Here is an 18,800-nt window from a genome sequence, read left to right on the forward strand (position 1 = left end):
TTATGGACTGGGGAAAACCCCGGCCAGCGTCCACCAGTCATTGCTGGAGAGGCTGTGGCTGGGGTTTCCACACGCAGTCATACTACAAGGAAGGCAACCAGAATGAAGGAAGGAACAGAAGATCCTTTGGTTTTGCAGAAGAAGCAGGAATCTGTTGAACCAAAATCTCTTCCAATTGAAAAGATTTTTGTGAATCTTGAATCTAAATTATCTTATACAATGCAGGGATTATCCAAGATTATGACTGAACTTGGTACTAGGTTTAATACTCTGGTAAAAATACATTCTCAACAGATGCTGAGTTTGGAGCTTTTAAGCTTGAAGTGAGAGATAAATTTAATTTGTGTGAAGAAGATATAGACGAAATACGGGATCAAGTTTTTGATGTGACCAAAATGGTCGAAGACTTACAAACTCAAAATAAAAATTTGGTGAAAAAGATTGATTATTTGGAAAACCAATCCAGGCGGAACAATATAAAGATTATTGGTTTGCCGGAAGGTATGGAGGGACCAGACCCAAGAAAATTTTTTACTGAATGGATTCCGCAGGTGCTGGGTCAAGAACATTTCTCGGAAGGTATAATACTGGAACATGCTCACAGAGCCTTGCGTAGAAGACCTATTTCAGGTCAAAGTCCAAGACTGTTTTGGTTCGTTGCTTGAATTATTACGACAGAAATAATTTTACGAGTGGCTATTAGAAATGCACAACAGAGAAAATCACCCTTGATGATTCAAAATAATAGAGTTTTCTTCTATGCGGATTTGAGTCAAGAAGTTATGTTCCAACGATGGGAATTCAATCCTGCTAAAGAGTTGTTGTGGAAGAAAGGTTACAAGGCAACCTTTAGATATCCAGCTGTTTTGAAGGTTTTTCAAGATGGTTGCCAACCAAAGTTCTTTGATTCTCCAAAGGAAGCTATAGCATTTGCTCAAGAGCTGGCAATTACTCAGTTTCAACAGAGACATAGTCCGCCACGATCTCTAAGGAGACAAGAGATGGAAGAAAAGAGCCGTGCTCCAAGAAGGAATGGTTGTAATGGTGACTTGGCAGTTGGAGCTGATGAAAAGAAGAGTTGTCCTTTTTTTTTCTAATGTTTTTTTTTTAAAAAAAGGAATATTAAATAATGATGATATTAGTTTAAGATGAAGTGAGAGTTGGGGGAGAGAACTGGATAGGCACTATTTCCTGAAAGTCATCTGCTACATGTGAGTTATCTCACACCCATTTTTTTTGGGAGTTACCACATTGCGCGGTTTAGTCGGGAGGGGGTATTTTTAACCTACCCGTTTTTTTTTTCCTTTTTTTGTATTATTAGATTAAAGAGTGAAGGGCTTTTTTTTGTTTAAATATAAAAAAAGCATAAGAAAGTATTTGACTGTTTAAAAAACAAAATTGATGTGGTTTTTTTTGTAAAGTTTATTCAGTAGATAAGGAATATCTGAAATTTAAATGTGAATGGGATGGATAAGTTTTTTTTAATATTTTTTCTTTAACTTTAAGGTGAAAGGAGTGGTAATTCTGGTGTATATTATTTTGCTATTTTAGTTATAGAACGAAGGGAATAATGGTGAAAGTTATAAATTGAATTGTACAATTCTTAATGAGGCTTGAATTTTGTTTGTGGTTTATGCTCCATTTGTTGAAGATATAGATTTCATTGTAGATGTGTTTTTATTATTTGGATATCTGAATTTTAACGTAATGATTGGGGATATTTAAATGTGGTATTGGAGCTTTTATTGGATAACTATTCAAGAGTAAAAGGGAAAAATGGTGGAAGAGTACTAAAATTGAATTGTACAATGCTTAATGAGGTTTGAATTTTGTTTTAAGATGGTGGTTTATGTGACTAATATGATGATAGATGTGAAGTTAGTTAATATTTGGTGAAGGTTTATCTCTAGAGAAAGTTTTTTTTCATCTTTTTTTTCATGCTACAATTTTTTTTAAGAATTGATTATTGTTTAAGAATTTTTGATAGATAATGTTACTAACTTTAATTTTTTATATTAAGTTTGAGTTAAATATATATTTCATCTTAACTCCGTTTGTTAAATATATGCATTTAAGTTTGATTTAAATATGTTTTTTAAGTCTGATATCTTAGTATTAATTACTTCTTTTTGTTGGTATTTTAATCGGTTATGTTTTTGGTTTTTTTTTGTAAATGGGTTTTTTTTCTCACATATATTATTAACTTTATTAATTCTTCACTCTTTATTTTGGGGGGGAAGGGGGGGTTGGACTAATTTGAGTTGGGTTATTAATGTGTAATAATTATTGGGGAGGGTATAGTTTATTTAGATTACTGATACTGTATTATAATTTTATTATTTTATTCTTAATTTTTTTTAATGTAATCCTATATGTTATTCATGTTATAAAATCTTAAATAAAGTTATTTAAAAAAAAAAGAATTGTAGGTTACTTGATGTATTTGGGGGCACAGGCTTGGAAGGGCCTGTTACTGCTGTATACCTAAATTTAAATCCCATTCTCCTCCCTATAACCTTTGACATCCTTGCCAAGAACCTAACCTCCACTTTAAATAACATAACCTCTACAGCCAATTCTCATCTACATCCCTTCCAAAACCTGCATTTTGGAACCAAAATTGAGGAGGAGTATTCCATTTGCATCTGAATTTGTGTTCTACGAATGTTTAGAGCGATTTCTTGGTTCCTGTCCACCCTTCCCTTCTGTACAAAGTCAAGGAAGCGTTTTATTAACTACAATCTTCACAAATTCTGCCAACTTCAAAGATTCATGCAAATGCCTCCAGGATTCAGATCCTAAACTCTTTAAAAACAGCATCATACTTTTGTTCCTGCCAAGATCAACTACAATTCCAGCATTATCCTGGGAGCGAATCAGCAAGTCCAATGGCAAACCCATAGACCAACCAGAGCAGATGGATGGTTAGAGCAATAGTGGACTGCTACAGCTGTAGAAACAGTTTAAACCTGTACATTGACATATCACTAAGTAATCCCTATGCCATCGGTGCTCTGTGGTTAGTAAGGGATTGGTTAAGGTGGTATGTGAGTGGGAAGGGATGGTTGAGACCCAATTCTTACTGAAATATTTTGCTTGAGAAAAATTGTCATTGGCCCATTTCCTTTGGAGTTATGAAACCGTAAACATAACAGTCAATTAGGTACAATTAAATGAGTGGTTTTCAAACTTTTTCTTTCCATACCACCTTAAGCAATCCCTTACTAATCACAGAGCACCTATGGCATAGGGTTGACTTAAAGTGGTATGTAAGTGGAAAGAAAAAGATTGAGAACCACTGTTGTGCAGGGAGCCAGGACCAGCTCCTCTCAGGGTCCTACTGCCTGGTTGAAACTGCACAGGTTTAAACCACCGATAGAACAGGGATCGGCAGTGATTTTATTTTAATGTTGGAAAACCCATTGATGTTGGTGCCTAAAAAGGTGGTGCTCATGCTCAGCAGCCCAGACCACAAGGGTAATGAGATATGTGAACTGGTATGGACGAGCCTCAGATTCACACTAGAGAGGTCTGTTGTACAAATTGTAGCTCATTGGTTGAAGTAGACTCACAACCCTTGATGAAAAACCTACATGTCAAGCGTTCATCTTTAATGTTCTTTTATTGCTCAAGTTTTAATGTGCTTAGTTAGCTTAATCTACCATACTTGAATTGCAAGCTTTCATCTCTATATCTTGATCAACGTTTTACAATGGATGTTTGCACCTTGTTTTTAAAACAACCATCATACCCCAAATTGCATGTTCAATTTAAGGTAGCTATCCAAATCTACATGCAAAATTAATTTGGCTTTTATTATTTGGTGCTTGCTGCATAGGTTACCAACCAGTTCGGAAAATGCCAAACACAGATGTTTCAACATTTTCACATATTTCAAACCCAATAGACATGATGAATATCAATTATGCATCTTGCTTTCTAATTTGTTCTGAACAAATATTCTCTGCAATGCACAAAGTCTTCTTACATGCTGAGAGCTAAGATAATCTGCAGTTGTCAAACTGAATTCCATAATCATTGAACTAATGAAATTTTCTCCAAATTACCAACATGTTGAAAATTAATTCTCATTTAACATATCACACTATATTTTGAATAATTGAAAAATGTCACTCTCTCGAATTTCCTATTCGATGCTTTGATGTGACAGAGTTCAGCAGTTGTGCAAAATGGTAAAATAATGATGTGGTTTGTTTTGTGGATTAGACTTTACAGCTTGACCACAAAGCTCCTCTCCAGAAACATGGTATGCTGAAAACATTAGCTAAATACAACTAACTATTCAGGCAAATCCTGTTTAGATGCTGTTAACCAAATATGAATTGATTGAAATTAGAAGGTGATTCTTCACAGCCTGATTAATTTTCAAAAAATTTAAACGTGTGGGAACGTAAGACCAAGAGCTGCTCTTAAACCTTCTGGGACTAGCTGCATCTGGAGGCCTGAGAAATCTAGGTCAGTGATAGGAATAATGTCAACGCTTCACTTTATTGATAACACTACATTAGTTGACATTTTTCAGGGGACAGCATTAAGAATTACAAAAATCATGATAAAACAAAATATGAGGGCTTCTAGAGGAAGTAGTGAACTACTCCCTGGGAATTACATGCATTGCTACTAAAACAGTTGTTTACAGTCAATATTTCAGAGCTTAGCTTTGCTCTCTCTGCTCCCTGTTCATCAACCACTGGCCCACAGACAGTTTCACCCAACAGCACACATCATTCATCAACTCCTCAACCTTCACTCTAAAGAGCCCTATTTTTGAATTATGGTCTTACAATTTAAATAGCCATGAACGTTATCACCTGTCAAGTTTGAAAATAACCAACACTTTTTAAAAACAAAGAGGGTGTCTCATGAAGAGAGGAGGGGGAAAGTGCATCATCTCAGAGCCATAACAAGCAGCAAGTTGTGAGCAAAGAGGAACGTGGATTTATTCTGAGAGATAGACAGAAATAGGCACTGGTCAAAAATTGGAGCTGGATAGGGGGTGAATTGGTGGTTTCCACACTCTGATTGCTATCATTTCCCCAGTAGTGGCACAAGAACCTCTTTCAGATCAAACACATTAACCCTCTCCTCCCTCTGGCCACTCCAAACAACACTCCACCACCACACCCCCACCCCCCGGCCAACCCATCTTGAATTGCATGCACAACTCTGGCAATGCCAAGTGCGAGGATTCATTCCTCCTGCATCGTTCCAAATTTAGCCTCGAGATGGACTGCAGTCAGTGCAATGCTTCCATCTCTTGGTCAACTACCAGCTTTCCCATCAGCCTGTTGCAGAAAGAGGAAAGCTTTCAGATGGAGTTTGTTGAGAGGGAAATCGCAACAAATGAATAAAAACCTTTTCCAATAAAATATATTATCAAATAAAAACAGAAAGAGTTAACAATTCAAGTTGCGGACTTTGTTAGAACTGGAAGAGTGAGTAAACCTCATTTTCAGAATATTTCTTACTTAGTCTGCACTCACTTGGTGCCAATAGCAATGAACGTGGCCACCTCTTTGGTTAAAAGTGACATAAATGTTGTCTTGCAAAAGATAATCCTGTTCTATTTTAGTTCTTCATCTTCCAACCTAATCTACTGCATTTGGTATGGGCTCCTTGACATCAGGGATAACAGGATAAATTAAGTGGAATTTTGTCATTGAAGAAAATGTTTTCCTCCTGATTGCTTCACTATGGTCAAAACCCAAGCTGCCTCAGGCCAAGCATTTCGATTCCCCCAACCATTTCTAGTGACTTAACTGTCCTTATCCACATCCATTGTCAGGCCAAGCATTCGCTTGAGGAAAAACACATATTCCTCCTGAACAACCTTAAACCTAACAGCACTTTTTCTATCTTTAGGTTAAACCCCCACCTTCATCAGATTCCAATGTTCCCTCTCTTCTTGACCCACTGCTCTTATTTTTTCCTCTAAATTTTCTTACACCATAACCCCCCCCCCCCCCCCCCCCCCATCTCTCCACCTCTGGGGCCCTCTCCCAGCTATAATTCTATCTTGGCTTCGATAAAGGGTCCTGACCATAATGCTGACTGATCATTTCCCCCCATGGATGTGGTCTGATCTGCTGAGTTCTTCCAACAATTCTTTAGAGTTAAACAGGAAAATCTGCAGATGCTGCAGATGAGTGTAATACACAAAGGTTGTGGAGAAGAAGTAAAAGGCAGTCTTTATTTTGGGTCTGAACCCTTCATCGAGAGTGCAGAAAAATCATGATACAGTAGAAGGAAAGGAAGGGGATGGGGAGCTGAAGGCAAGGAGACAGAAGGTTAGGAAAAGAGAGAGACTGGGGAGGGGGTTAACAGATATTGGAGAAATCAATGTTAACTGGCTGTTGAGTGCACAGACTGAATACACATGTTGTTCCTCCAATTTGTGGATAGCCTCATTTTGGCAGCACAAAGCCATGGACAGACATGTCAGATTGGTGTGTAATGGATCTGTGCTAACATTTTGGTTAATGTTAAGCTATATTTCATATAAAAATGTCTTGGTAAAGTAAGTTATAGAGTTAAATGTATTCTTAGTCAGTTAGTTGTGGGCTGGTGCAGGATCACATACAGGTCAGCTCATTTACATATACACCATTCAACTCAGAAAGAGTCTCCATTTTTGGAGATGCAGCGTCAAGAAAGACAAAGCTAATGTAACCCAAGTGGATTTTAATTGATTGAAGAACAATAGAGTGTTTGCTTTATTAAAAACTGAAGTATCTAAGTACTCAATAAGAACTGCTGAAGGAGGCCATCTGTTTTAAACTAAAAGAGGTTTATTAGACTATCCAGTACCAAACCACTTTAGCCTCTTGGAACAGAAATGAGGTCAGAGGTTGTTGTGGATAGGTTTTGGAAAAGACAAGACATTTTGCAGAAATGAAACTAAAACTGAAAAATTCCAGTACATGGTCTCCAAGAATTGAGATTGTCTTATTAATAATGTCTTCTTTCTTTGGCTTGGCTTCGCGGACGAAGATTTATGGAGGGGGTAAAAAGTCCACGTCAGCTGCAGGCTCGTTTGTGGCTGACAAGTCCGATGCGGGACAGGCAGACACGATTGCAGCGGTTGCAAGGGAAAATTGGTTGGTTGGGGTTGGGTGTTGGGTTTTTCCTCCTTTGCCTTTTGTCAGTGAGGTGGGCTCTGCGGTCTTCTTCAAAGGAGGTTGCTGCCCGCCAAACTGTGAGGCGCCAAGATGCACGGTTTGAGGCGTTATCAGCCCACTGGCGGTGGTCAATGTGGCAGGCACCAAGAGATTTCTTTAGGCAGTCCTTGTACCTTTTCTTTGGTGTACCTCTGTCACGGTGGCCAGTGGAGAGCTCGCCATATAACACGATCTTGGGAAGGCGATGGTCCTCCATTCTGGAGACGTGACCCATCCAGCGCAGCTGGATCTTCAGCAGCGTGGACTCGATGCTGTCGACCTCTGCCATCTCGAGTACTTCGACGTTAGGGGTGTAAGCGCTCCAATGGATGTTGAGGATGGATTATTATTAATAATGTCACATGATTTTGAGAAATATAATGGCAAATTCAGACGTTTTGAATAAGTTCAAAAGTCAAGATCCTTTTCGACACACACAGGAGTTGGATCCTTGTGAAAAACAGGGTTGATTACAGTAGCCAAAATAGGTGCTGCTGTGTTACTCCTAATAAAAGGGGAATACAGAAATAAGTGGATTTCAAAGGAAGAACACTTTTCTACTGCTCTTTTGAAAATAAAGAGTGCATCCTCATAGTGGAAGAAAACTGAAGACAGATGATCTGAATATTGACATCCTTGAAAGACAGGAATACACTTTAAGAAAGGTAGCCTCATTTGTGCCCAGAAGATGGTCACTCATGTTTGAAGACTCTCTGAAAGACAGCTCATCAAGAGACTTGTAAGATTGAAGAGATCTGAAAATATAATGCTTAAAAGTGCTTCATCATTACTTCTGAACTGTGATTTAAAAGGATTCTAAAGTCAACAAGATATTTGAAACTGGACTTTAAAATTTACTTTTTCAGAATCAAGTTTAAACTGTAATAGTTTTGGACTTTAATACACACACATTTACATTTGTGCAGTGGGGTTAAATTTAGAGTTTAAGTTTAGAGATAAGTAAGAAATATTATGTTATTTAATCGTTTAAGAAAAACTTATTTTGAATTTACCATTGTCTGGTGAATCTTCCATTGCTGTTCCTGTTTGTTCATAACAGGTGATAGTGTGTGAAATTAAAATAACTTGCCACAGAGAAGTCCCTGCTATTGCAGCAGACAGAGCAAAGGTGAAATGATCTCCAAGTCTGGGTCCAGTCTCTCTGATGTAGAGCAGGCTGCATTGGATAACCCCTACAGATTTTCCGGTGAAGTGTTTGCTTCTCTTGGAAGGACTGCTTGGGACCCTGAATGGTGGTTAGGGAGGAAGTACAGGTGCCAATGCAGCACTTCTTGCAGTCACCGGGGTAGGTGCTGAGGGGATGATTGATGGAAAGAGATGAGTGGAAGTATTTATTAGTAGTTTGGCAGGGGGTGGGGTGGGGGAGAAAGGCAGATTAGTGTTCTATGGATTACTTATTTATCATATATCCGAGATCACACAATAACTAATGGAAGTTACGCACCAGAGAAAACATTAACAATAATTGCACAATTTAACAAATAAAGGTTCATTCATATCAAGGTCATGAGAACAATTTGCTGTATGGCAACTACAAGTTCTACCTGTGGAATTAAACTTTATAATCTTACATAACCCGGCATTTAGTCTTATGAAACAGAATCTTACTATTATTGATTTATTACTTTACCAAAAAAAAGTTATGCTCGGACAAAAATGAATATGAAGTACAAATGAAATGACTTGCATATTCCAAACTTGCATAGGATAGTTTTAAATTTGTTAAAGAGCAAGTTAATTTTAATCAGACTCTAGAAATGCAATGTTTAATATCTGCACAATACTCACAGACAAACCTAACATAAAGGGGTTTTAGCACTTTTGCTAACTCACGTCGGCAAGAGCCCAAAATAAAAATTCTCATTGTGACCTGCAATGGAATTTTCAAATACGCTTGTAAATTAATTAGCTCCCAAGGTTAAATTTTAACAACTGCCTCCTCTCACAATTTCTCTTTCATGGTACAAAGTGTGACTGAACAGTGGACTTTGGGATTATTAACAGTGCTATTTTATTATTAATGCCACAGCCTTCTCTCTCCTCCTCACTGTAAATGAAGGAGGAAAACATTTTCTTCAATGACAAAATTCCTCTTAATTTATCCTGCTCAGAAATGGCAGGACTTTCCACCACCTCCCCATCTCCGCACCCCACCACCCTGTCCCGTGGGGATGCCTGTCAGGAATGAAATTTGACCTGCACCTCTCTTACTACAGATCCATAAATTTTACCGCTTAAGCTGTCAGTCATCCAATAAATTTTCAACTTAAATTGTCTTCAGCATGTAGCACAACAGAGAAACAAAAGCTTCTGCCTTATTAAACAGGAGATAGATAGATCAGTTCATTGAATGGTGTAACGAAAACAACCTTGTGCTTGATGTTAGCAAAAGCAAGGAGACGATTGTGAACTTCAGAAAGAAGTCAGGGGAACAGACCCAGTCCTCATTGAGGACTCAGTAGTGGAGAGGGTCAACTTCGAAATTCCTGGGTGTCAACATCTCTGAGGATCTGTCCTGGAGCCTCCACATTGATACAATCACAAAGAAGGCTGACCAGTGGCTATACATTGTGAGGTGTCTGACGAAATTCAGTATGTTATCGAAACTCTCAAACTTCTACAGGTATACCATGGAGAGCATTCTGGCCAGTTGCATCAATCCAGTAAGGAGGTACCAACTCTCAGGACAAGAAAAAAAACTCCAGAGGGTTGTTAACTCTGCCTGTGCCATCACAGGCACTAGGCCTCACTCCATCGAGCACATCCGCATGAGGCAGTGTCTTAAAAAACAAGCTTCTATCCTCAAAGACCCCCACCTCTTCATTTTGCTATCATCAGAAAAAAGGTGCAAGAGCCTAAAAACGAGCACGCAACAGCAAGAGGACAGCTTCAACCCCGCTGCCATCAGATTCTTGAACAATCAATTAACCAAAGTCACTGCCTTACATGTAGCAACTGTGTCACAGTGTGAAAGAACGAGAAAATGATCAGATGTAGTCAAATTTAAGTTCAGTAAAAGTCGTTACTCAAACAGTCACCTCCAACTTTTAAAACCCTACGCGTTCCAAATGACGTCATCACATTATGATGTCATGACATCACTCGGAACCTCCTGAGCCGGTTCGATTAAACCTCCAGTGAGCTGCTACATGGCACCCCCACCCCTTCCAAAAAGAAGTGGCAATAGGAGGCTAAACCTCTGGTACCATTACCGTCCACCGCTCTTGACTGGTCATCCGTGCCTTCGCATTGGGGGCCGTGGCAAGGGCAGATCAAGGTTGAGATGAGCAGGCTTCAGTCAGTCAATCATAAATAATTCTGGATTCTCCTCAATATCCAGTACACAAGTTGTACAATTGTTTCGTAGCAGTCTGAAGGGGTCCTCATACAGACTCTGTAAGGGTGGCCCATGCGCATCTCCACACAAACTCACAGTCCTGGAGTTCCTTTGGGATAAGGGTGTCATTGATCCATGCCTTGACGTGGCCCAATTTTCCAAGCCACTCCTGCAGTCTACCTAAGACTTCACCTCCTGTCTGCGTGCTGAGTGCACAACCACCCCAGGTACAATGAGCGGGTCTCCATAATCAACTCTGGCATTGAGGAGTTGAGATCCTCCTTGGCTGCCGTTCTTATTCCCAGGAAGATCCAGGACAGCTCATCCACCCAATCAGGTCTCTGGAGGTGGGCCATCAGTGCAGCTTTCATGTGCCTATGGAACTGCTCCACTAGACCATTCAATGCAGGTGGTAGGCTGTCGTATGGTGGAGCTGCATTCCCTGCAGTCATAACGAAATATCCCAGAGTGCAGAGGTGACGTGTGTGGGTAGGCTAAACTGAGATGTCCAGGCAGAAATAAAACCTTTGGCACATGAATCGATCAATGAATTCATCATAGGAACTGCCTCCGGCCATCTCTTGAATCTGTCGATGACCATTAACAAGTACCTAGACCCTTGTGACACCCGAAGCGGGTCAATGTTGACATGCACGTCATGGAATCTGTGCTGCAGTGGCTGGAAAGGCTGAAGCGGCGCCTTCACGTGCCTTTGCACTTTTGCAGATTGGCAGTCTGTGCACGACTTTGCCCAGTATATGACCTGCTTTTATGAGTCCATGCCATACAAACTTGTCAGTTATCAAGCAGGCCATAACTCAAATGGAGGGGTGGGACAGTTGGTGAGTGGCATCGAAAATTCAACAACTCCACGCAGCAGGGGAGCCTGACCTGTGGAAATGGTGCACAAGAGAATGGTACGTCAAGTTGCAGGCTCATGACAACAGTTCTATAAAATGGGAGTTCACCGCCCTGAGCTTTGGCAAGCGCCATGTAGTCTACACCCAGAGAGTGGATATGTACTGCTTTAATGGAGGAGTGGGACAGGGTGTCAGCCACCACATTACTCTTACCAGAGATGTGTTTAATCCAGGTTGAAAACTCTAATACACAAAATAGGTGGCATTGCTGGCAAGCTGACCAGTGAATTGAGGCCTTTGCGAAGGTGAACGTTAGCAGTTTGTGGTCAGTAAAAATTATGGAAGTCCCTGCCTTCCAAAAATAAAATAACAGAAGTGTCTGACTGCTAGATACAGCACCAGCAGTTCCCTACTGAATGTGCTGTTGTTCGTTTCCAGAGGGCAGAGGTGCCTACTAAAAAACACTTGAGGCTTCCATTATCCATTGGTGCACTGATCCAAGACATCACCTACTGCCACATCGGACGCGTCAATCATCAAGGCGGTTGGTGCATCCATTTGTGGATGGACCGGCAATGTTGCCTTCGATAGGACATCTTTGGTCTGCTGGAATGCTACCTTCATCTTCGTTGTCCACTCGAGTTCTTTGGCATCTCTGGATAGGAGGTCAGAGAGGGGTTTCATAATACAAGCTGCAGAGAGTAGAAAGCGACAATAAAAATTGTCCATCCCCACAAATTCCTGGAGTCCTTTGATCGTATCAGGCCGTGCAAATTTGAGGATGGCTTCCATCTTGCTAGGCAATGGAACAACACCCTGGCTGCTGATCTGATGTCCCAAGAACTCAATAGAGGACTGCCCGAATTTGCACTTGGTAGGGTTCACAGTTAGCCCAAACTCCTGTAGTCAGCGGCAGAGTAAATATAGATGCAGCAGGTACTCTTTGTGGAAGTGGCTAGTGACGAGTATGTCATCCAAGTATACAAAAAGGAAGTCCATGCAAAACCCCACTGTGTCCATCAGTTGCTGAAATGCTTGTACAGCTTTTTTGAGCCCAAAAGGCATTCTCAAAAATTCGAAGAGATCAAATAGTGTTATGATGGCGGTCTTGGGCCCGTCCTCTGAGTTTACATGTATTTGGTGGTATCCACGCATCAAGTCAATTTTAGAAAATATCCTGGCCTCATGAAGATTAGCTGTGAAGTCCTGTATGTGGGGCACAAGGTAGCAATTTACAGTGGTAGCAGTTTACAGTGGTGGCGTCATTGAGACACCTGTAATCCCCTCAAGGTCTCCAGCCTCCTGTGGCTTTGGGCACCATATGTTGTGGGGAAACTCATGGGCCATCAGACCTGCAAGTGATTCCAAGTTCCTCCATTTTGTGGAACTCTTGTTTTGCAAGCCACAACTTGTCGGGTGGCAGGCGTCAGGCTTGGGTGTGTTGAGGACGTCCTTAGATGAAGATGTAGGGTGTGTCACCATGTTTGGTGTGGCAGTGGAGAACTGGGAAGTGCCAAGAAGTTTGGCGAATTATTTGTTCAAGCACTAGGTGAGGGTGGGTAGTTTGGTATATGCTCTAAAAACAACTGCTCAAAGAGCAAGCAAGGCCTATAGCCGTCGGCCACAGTCAACATGTCGTTCATTAACTCCAAAGGGGCGCAATCCCCAGGCCATCGATATGGAGGAGCCGTGCAGCTCTCTCATGCTGTGAGAGACTGTAAATTGGAGGAGGGCTTTTAGGTCTTCGTACTTGCCAAGAGCTGATGGGTCCTGAAGGAAGTCCACTACTTGACCAGCCATGACTTGGTCGAGGATGCTTACCACATGATGGTTAGTGGCATCCACTTCTATCTTGCAAATGTGAACCTGTGCCTCAGCCTACCTGAACCAAACTTCAGGTTGAGAGGTCCAAAAGACAGGCAGTTTGAGCGAAATCACTGCATTGTCCATGTTGGGTCCAAAATCCATTTGGGCCCATTAGGGTAACCAAAGTGTCGCAGTGTAAAATGAAGAAAGAGAAAATGAGTCAAAATCGTTTACTCAAACAGTCACTCGCAGGTTTTATAAAACCCTGTGCGTTCCAAATAACGTCATCACATTGTGACATCAATATATATAAACAAAAACTAAGAATATATAATAAATCAAAATATATCTCAATGCATATATTCCAAATATGGTAACCACTTAACAAAAAATATAATAATTATCATGCAAGTTATATATAATTTTTTCCATAACAATACAAGTTTTCAATTCATTATGCCATAGCTAACGGCTCAATAGCGAATGCAAACAGGGCTGGTGACAATGGACAACCTTATCAAGTTGAACATGTCAATTTAAACAGTAATGAAACTTGACCATTTGTCACCATCCTAGCAGTCAGGTTCGTATATAAAGCTTTAACCCAAACAATAAAAAAAGGGCCAAATTTAAACTTCTCCAGAACTTTAAATAAAAAAACCCATTCGATCCTATCACAGGCTTTTTCCGCATCAAGCTGTCGATATGCATTGACTAAACTAATCAATCGAAGAATATTATCTAAAGCATTTCTATTCTTAATAAAACCTGTTTGATCAATATGTATCAATTTAGATAAATACTTAGCAAGTCAATTTACTAGCATTTTTGCTATTATTTTATAATCAACATTCAATTAAAAAATAGGTCTATACGAAAACACTTTCAACGGGTCTCTACCTTTTTTTGGGTTTACAGTAATTAAAGCACTAGATTATAATACCTCCCCGAACACCAAAAATAAATCTTCATAAAAAGTTTTATAAAATTCCACTGAAAACCCATCATCACCTGGTGACTTCCCATTGGGCATTTCCAACATAGCCGCCTTAATCTCTATTTCTGAAAACAGTACTTCCAAATCCATAACATCCTCCTCTTCTAATGCTGATAACGTTAACTTAGATAAAAAGGAATCAATGGAGCCATTATCTTGTTTCCCCTCAGAAGTACATAATTTTTTATAAAATTAATTAACTGGTCATTAACTTCCTGAGGTTTATAGGTAACTGATGAATTCCTTTTTACAGTATTAAAAACTCGTGAAACCTGTTCCTTCTTTAACTGCCATGCAAATACTTTATGTGCCCTCTCACCCAACTCATAATATCGCTGCTAAGATTGATAGATTAAAACATTCACATTGATAAGTGAAAAAAGTTGCAAATTTTTTCCACCTCAAAAAAAAAACACCCCAAAAACCTGGGTTTGGTAAACCCCACCAGTGGCAGATAACTATCAAAGATTTCAGTGCCATCCACCCTCCCCAGCCAGAAATACAATTCATATACAATTCAATATTGTAAATATATTCAACCCAATGACTCCATTCCCAATGATTGTTCCGGATCTTCAATGTCAATAAGACTTTGTATTAAAATGTCTTTCTTTCCATTTTTTCCATTCTTTCCATTCTGCCCATTTCCATTTCCCCTCCTTTTAGGCGACGATGGTGAAACTCTTCCATGACCACGCAAAATCTAACACATCATGATCATTCTCAAAAAATTGAGAATTTACCATAAAAGACCTTTAACATAGCAGGATATCGAAAAGCAAATTTATAACCTTTCCACCACAGTACTTTAGCCGAATTAAACTCCCGTCAACGCTTGACAATTTCTTGACTCAAATCTGCATTAAAAAATACTCTATTATTTATCATTGGAGATCGACTTTGTCCTGCCTTCTGTACCGCCAACTGTAATATCATTTCTCTGTCTTGATAGTTCAGGCACCAAACTAAAACCGCACGTGGTGATTGTCCCGGTAACGGCTTCCTTCGTAACGCTCTATGTGGTCTCTCCAATACTAGACCTCCCGAGAAAAACTCTTTACCCAACACCTCAGGGATCCAACCCTTAAAAAAATTTATTGGGTCAGACCTTCAATATCTTCTGGAAGCCCCACAATTTTCACATTATTTCTCCAATTTTGATTTTCCAATGAGTCAATTTTTTTTCAGTAAATCTCTCTTCTGGATTCCCCAATCCACAAACGAATCTTCTACTTTCTCTACTTTTTCTTTATTATGCACAACTTGATCTTTACATTCAGAAAAAGCTGTTTCAATTTTTTTTTTAATTTTCTTGCACTGTATTCACTGATTTAATAAATTTATTGACATCTGTCTTGAGTGTAGACATATCTTCAGACATTAGATATTTTAGTTGTCACTTCCAAAAACCCTTGAGTCATTTGTTTAGATATATTGTCCATATGATAAGCAATCCCTTCCAGATCTGCACAAATCAACTCCATTCCGGATTCCAGTTCTACATCTTGAGGCCTACCTTCTCTGGACTCCACCTCCAATTGTTCCTGTGAGCTGGTCATTAAAGCCAAGTCCTCTTAGTTTTCCATCATTGTTGGGCCCTTCCTGGTGGGGCTGCGGGTCTGTACATCGGGACACCATCGCTCGAGATCTCCCACAGCCCACACACGGTCCAATAGTTCATGGACCCTGGAGACACCGCGCATGTCTGGCAAAGCCAAGGACCGCGCAGAGGCAGTTTCCAACGCCATTCTGTGCGTCCCCGGTTCACCCGATGGCAGCGCGGGCTCAAGGGCCTTCCTCTCAGTCGGGTCGCCCGCGTGTCCGACATCGTGAACGCGCAAGTCAGCATGCCGGCACCATCTTGCGGGGACAAGGTCAGTGCCGACTTAGCCGGGCAGGAGTTCTCTGTGCCTTGGAGGTTCCAGCTGACAACCCCGTGGTTTCAACTAGACAGGTAGGCCTCAGTTCTTCAGTGCTTTTAAAAGGTAATTTCTTCTGTAGTGGAGCCTTCGTTTTTTTAACCCTAGTCGTCATTGTGAGCCAGTAGTGTTCTCAAGAATAAAAACAGAACTTTTATTCACTTAAAATAAAGTTTAAAAACAGGTACTAAAAAAACTGGTTGAGGAGGACTAGGATCACACGTCTGCCCTCTACATCATCTTGCCACGCGCCCCCCACCCCCCCCATGACACACATCTGCAGAAATTTTTCAGGGTTTCTGATGTCATACCAAACATCTGCAAACTCTCGAGGAACCAGAGGTGCTGATGTGCTTTCTTCATGATGCCAAGAGTGTGTTGGCTCTAGGAAAGATCCTCAGAGATAGTGACTCCCAAGAAATTACTCATCCTCTCAAACTTTGATCTCCCAATAATCACTGGATTGTACACTTCTGGTTTTCCCTTACTGAAGTCAACAATCAGCTCCTTAGATTTGGTGGTATTGAGTGCAAGGTTGTTGTTGGTGCACCATTCAGCCCAGTTTTCAATCTCCCTCCTCATCGTCTTTATATAAAAAACTACCGTATCATCGTTGGCAAATTTGTAGATGGGGTTATTGTCATACTGAGCCACACATTCATAAGTGTGAAATGAGTAGACCAGGGGGTTAAGAACGCAGCCCTGTGGTGTTCCAGTACTTATGGAGATTGTGGAGATGTTCTAATCAATCCTCACTGATTATGACCTAGAGGTGAGGAAATTCATGATCCAATTACACAGTGGGGTGTTAACTCCCAGGTCTTGGAGTTTGCTGATCAGAAGGGTGGGGAGGGACTTTGGTGGGGAAAAGGGGTGTAGTATAGGGCATATTCTGCCTGGAGGTCAGTGACTAGCAGCATTCTGCAGGGATCTATTCTGGGATTGCTTCATAAATGATGAATAAAGAAGTGGAGAGGTGGGTCAGTAAGTTTGGAGACGGCATGAGGGTTAAAGGTGTTGAGATAGTGTCAAAGGTTGTCGGGTGCTACACCAGGATTTAGACAGGGTGCAGAATCGGGCAGAGAAGTGGCAGATGGAGTTCACTCCAGATGAGAGTAAAGTGATGCAATTTGGAAGGTCGAACTTGAAAGAGGAGGAGGTGGTTAATGGCAGGATTCTGAACAGTGTGAAGGGACAAAGATGTTGGGAACCAGATCCATAGATCTCTCAAGGTTGCCGTGCAAGATGATAGGATGTTTCAGGAGGCATATGCTGTGCTGTGTTACATTAGTCAAGGGACAGAGTTCATGAGCAGTGAGGTAATATTGTTGTTTGATAAGCTCCAGTTAGAGCACAAAACATCTTGATCAAAAGTTGGCCAGAGTACTCCCACAACATTCACACAAAACCTCCTTTTGATTCAGAATCAGTTTCAGCCATTTATATACACTACAACTCTGATTACCCGAAATGGTCATGACTGGGCCTATGTCAGATAAACGTTTTTTCAGATAACTGGTCATTTTTTAAATACAGCCAAGTAGCAAGAGCAAATCGCTTGTAGCAGTGTTTAAACAACAAAATAATGTGTAATTCTCACTAAAAAAAATTCTGGCCGCAATGCTGCCACTGATCACCGAGACCTCCCAATTGCCACCAATGCCCCACACATCCCCACCGCTGCCAAGGATCCCCAGGGAGGCTTCTTGGGCCAGTGGAACATTCACTGGTGAGTTGGCATGCACCTGTCTCCCCGGTCACCGGAGTTCCCAACAGTGACACCCCGAGTCCCAACTCCGAATCCTCCCCTGGGCCTAAGGGAGTCTGGAGTGTATGTGCAGTAGTAGGCCGAGGGAGGGTTCGGTGTTGGTGTCAGGAGCTCCGCTTCGCCAAGGAGGGAGGAAGGGAGCAACTCTGAACCCAAGGTCCCACCCCTGCCCGAGAGGTCGCTCTCCTTGATGACGCCGAGAGTAGGGATTCTTCTGATCACTTCGGCTGGGAGACAGTAAAATGCAGTTTGAGAGGGAGAGTTAGAGAGAAAAGCTAATAGGGGAAGGTTTATTAAAAAAAAGAAATGGAAAGAGAGAGGAAAGGGAGTTACCCGAAACAAGGACAATTGTCATTCTAATTTCATGTCGAGTGAACTTTTTTCCCCCAAGCTGTGAGGTCAGTTCAGGTCTGAAAACATTTTGAATAAATGAGGATTTCTGATTTGTTTCAAATATCCTAATTTATCCAAAAAATTTTAAAACTTTTGGATAAATGAGGATTTCAGAGAATCCAATTTTGGATAATCGGAGTTGTACTGTAGTTTTTTTTTCTCTGCTATCCCAGTGATGAAGACTTTGACTTCACTCTGGGTCTAACCCTTTTATTTTTCACCATTTCTGACCCATTTTTTTTTAAAACCTGATTTGGCCCTTTTTTAAATTATTCTTCAAATCCAAATGTTATGAGTTCTGTATTAATCAGTCAAAGCAGACAGAACACCTGTTTTAAATTAAAAATGACAACTTGCCAAGATGTTTGGGGAGCCCACCTATCCCAGAAACCTTCCAAGATGCCCTTGAGCATTTATTTACTCCTTCTCCAGGGATACATGGATCTCAGGTAACCTTAGAAGCGGAGCTTGAGCTGATCCCTTGACTGCCCATTACCATCTTGACCAGACCCAGTACCAGA

The 18,800-nt window shown here is 40.8% G+C and overlaps 1 protein-coding gene across 10 annotated transcripts in view; it reads right to left on the bottom strand.

Annotated features, from left to right (window-relative positions):
• The window catches only part of zhx2a (zinc fingers and homeoboxes 2a), a 104,408-nt gene that overhangs the window by 36,709 nt on the left and 48,899 nt on the right, over positions 1-18,800 (bottom strand). The window contains exon 1 of one of the 10 annotated variants that reach the window (XM_069920932.1): positions 10,146-10,237. The exons of 6 other annotated variants lie outside the window; for them this stretch is intronic. Coding sequence is in view for 1 of the 4 variants with exons in the window: in XM_069920918.1 (XP_069777019.1) it covers positions 8,192-8,233 (42 nt within the window). In the remaining 3 variants the exon portion in view is untranslated. Of the gene's footprint in view, positions 1-8,191; positions 8,445-10,145; positions 10,238-18,800 lie in introns of those variants that run through there. 3 more of the 10 variants (XM_069920924.1, XM_069920929.1, XM_069920918.1) reach the window with 3 other exon arrangements.

The sequence above is a fragment of the Narcine bancroftii genome, chromosome 2, assembly GCF_036971445.1.
Source record: "Narcine bancroftii isolate sNarBan1 chromosome 2, sNarBan1.hap1, whole genome shotgun sequence".
NCBI classification, from domain to species: Eukaryota; Metazoa; Chordata; class Chondrichthyes; order Torpediniformes; family Narcinidae; genus Narcine; species Narcine bancroftii.